Source organism: Mandrillus leucophaeus, unplaced genomic scaffold, assembly GCF_000951045.1.
Source record: "Mandrillus leucophaeus isolate KB7577 unplaced genomic scaffold, Mleu.le_1.0 Scaffold77, whole genome shotgun sequence".
In the NCBI taxonomy this organism is placed as follows: Eukaryota; Metazoa; Chordata; class Mammalia; order Primates; family Cercopithecidae; genus Mandrillus; species Mandrillus leucophaeus.
Window position 1 is genome coordinate 6,635,332 of NW_012108363.1, and position 1,482 is coordinate 6,636,813.

At 40.4% G+C, this 1,482-nt stretch overlaps 1 protein-coding gene across 1 annotated transcript in view; it reads left to right on the forward strand.

Annotated features, from left to right (window-relative positions):
- The first annotated feature begins 971 nt into the window (after positions 1-971).
- Positions 972-1,482, forward strand: part of HAVCR2 (hepatitis A virus cellular receptor 2) — a 28,857-nt gene continuing 28,346 nt past the window's right edge. The window contains exon 1 of the mRNA XM_011966712.1: positions 972-1,013. Coding sequence (XP_011822102.1) covers positions 985-1,013 — 29 coding nt within the window. The 5' untranslated portion in view covers positions 972-984. The remainder of the gene's footprint in view (positions 1,014-1,482) is intronic.

Sequence of the window (1,482 nt, forward strand, 5' to 3'; positions counted from 1 at the left end):
ATCTGGAAGTCAGAACATCTAGCTCACAATTGCTTAATTTAACCTCTTACCCTTAATATCCAACCTCAGTTTCTTCCTTTGCAAAATTTTGAACTAATCTCAGTTCGGTCTGTGTAACCTAACTGAGATGTGATTTAACTAAGTTAATTATCAACTCAATTTAAGTACATATAGGGTCCTTACCATAAGTGGTGACTGTGGTTACTCCCCAATATCTACTCCACTGCACTTCCCAATTGTGTAGAGAAGATTCTAGTTGGACTGAGATTTTCCAGATGCTGCCATCTGAATCACCCATATTTTCCTGTCTCCTGATCTGGTTCTAACTTCCATTTTATGAACTTTGTCAAGTAGTCCTTTAGTTATCTATAAAGGTGTAACTCTAATTTTGCATAATTAAAGTTACACTCTATGCACACTGTGCCTGGCCCAGTGAGTTCATCTAATGGAGTCTACGTAGCTGTAATAAAGAATGAGGACATTCTACAGGAGCTGAAAGAAAAGATTTTAGACTGGGCGCAGTGGCTCATGCCTGTAATCCCAGCACTTTGGGAGGCCGAGGTAGTCGGATCACTTAAGGTTAGGAGTTCGAGACCAGCCTGGCCAACATGGTGAAACCTTGTCTCTACTAAAAATACAAAAGTGTCTATAATCCCAGCTACTCAGGAGACTGAGGCAGGAGAACTGCTTGAGGCAGAGTTTACAGTGAACAGAGATTGCACCATTGTGCTCCAACCTGGGTGATGCAGCAAGACTTCATCTCAAAAAAAAAAAAAATAAAATTTTAAATGCATTTAAAAGGGAAAGTTGCATGCTGTGGAGCAACCAGACAATGGGAAGTACAGGGCACCCGCTATGACGTGTTTTTGCCAAGAAGTCAAACCAGGTTCCAACTAAACCTCTAGAGCAAAGTTTCATTTGTAGGAAATTCAAAGAAAAGGGGAATAATGTAAATGACCCCACAGGGAAACAGACAAACCCTGAATGTGGAACATTTCACAGGACAAAACCTGGTTTGTATAACTGGTTTATATAACCAATGGCAAGGGGGTGGAAGGAGATTGTCTTCGATTAAAAGAGACTTGAGAGACATAGCAAACAAATGCAAAGAAATGCAATGCTGGGACTTGTTTTGGTCTGTATTTAAACAAACTGATTGATTTTTGAGATAATCAGCGAGATTTGGCTATAGACTGAAGTATTAGGTGCTGCTAAGGCATCATTAAATTTGTTATGTGCGATAATGGTATTATGATTATATTAGCAGAAGGTCCATTTTTGTTTGTTGGTTTGTTTGTTTTGAGATGAAATTTTGCTTTTGTTGCCCAGGCTGGAGTGCAATGGCACAATCTTGGCTCACTGCAACCTCTGTCTCCCTGGTTCAAGCGATTCTCCTGCCTCAGCCTCCCAAGTAGCTGGGATTACAGGCACCTACCACCATGCCCGGCTAATTTTTTGTATTTTTAGTAGAGATGGGGTTTT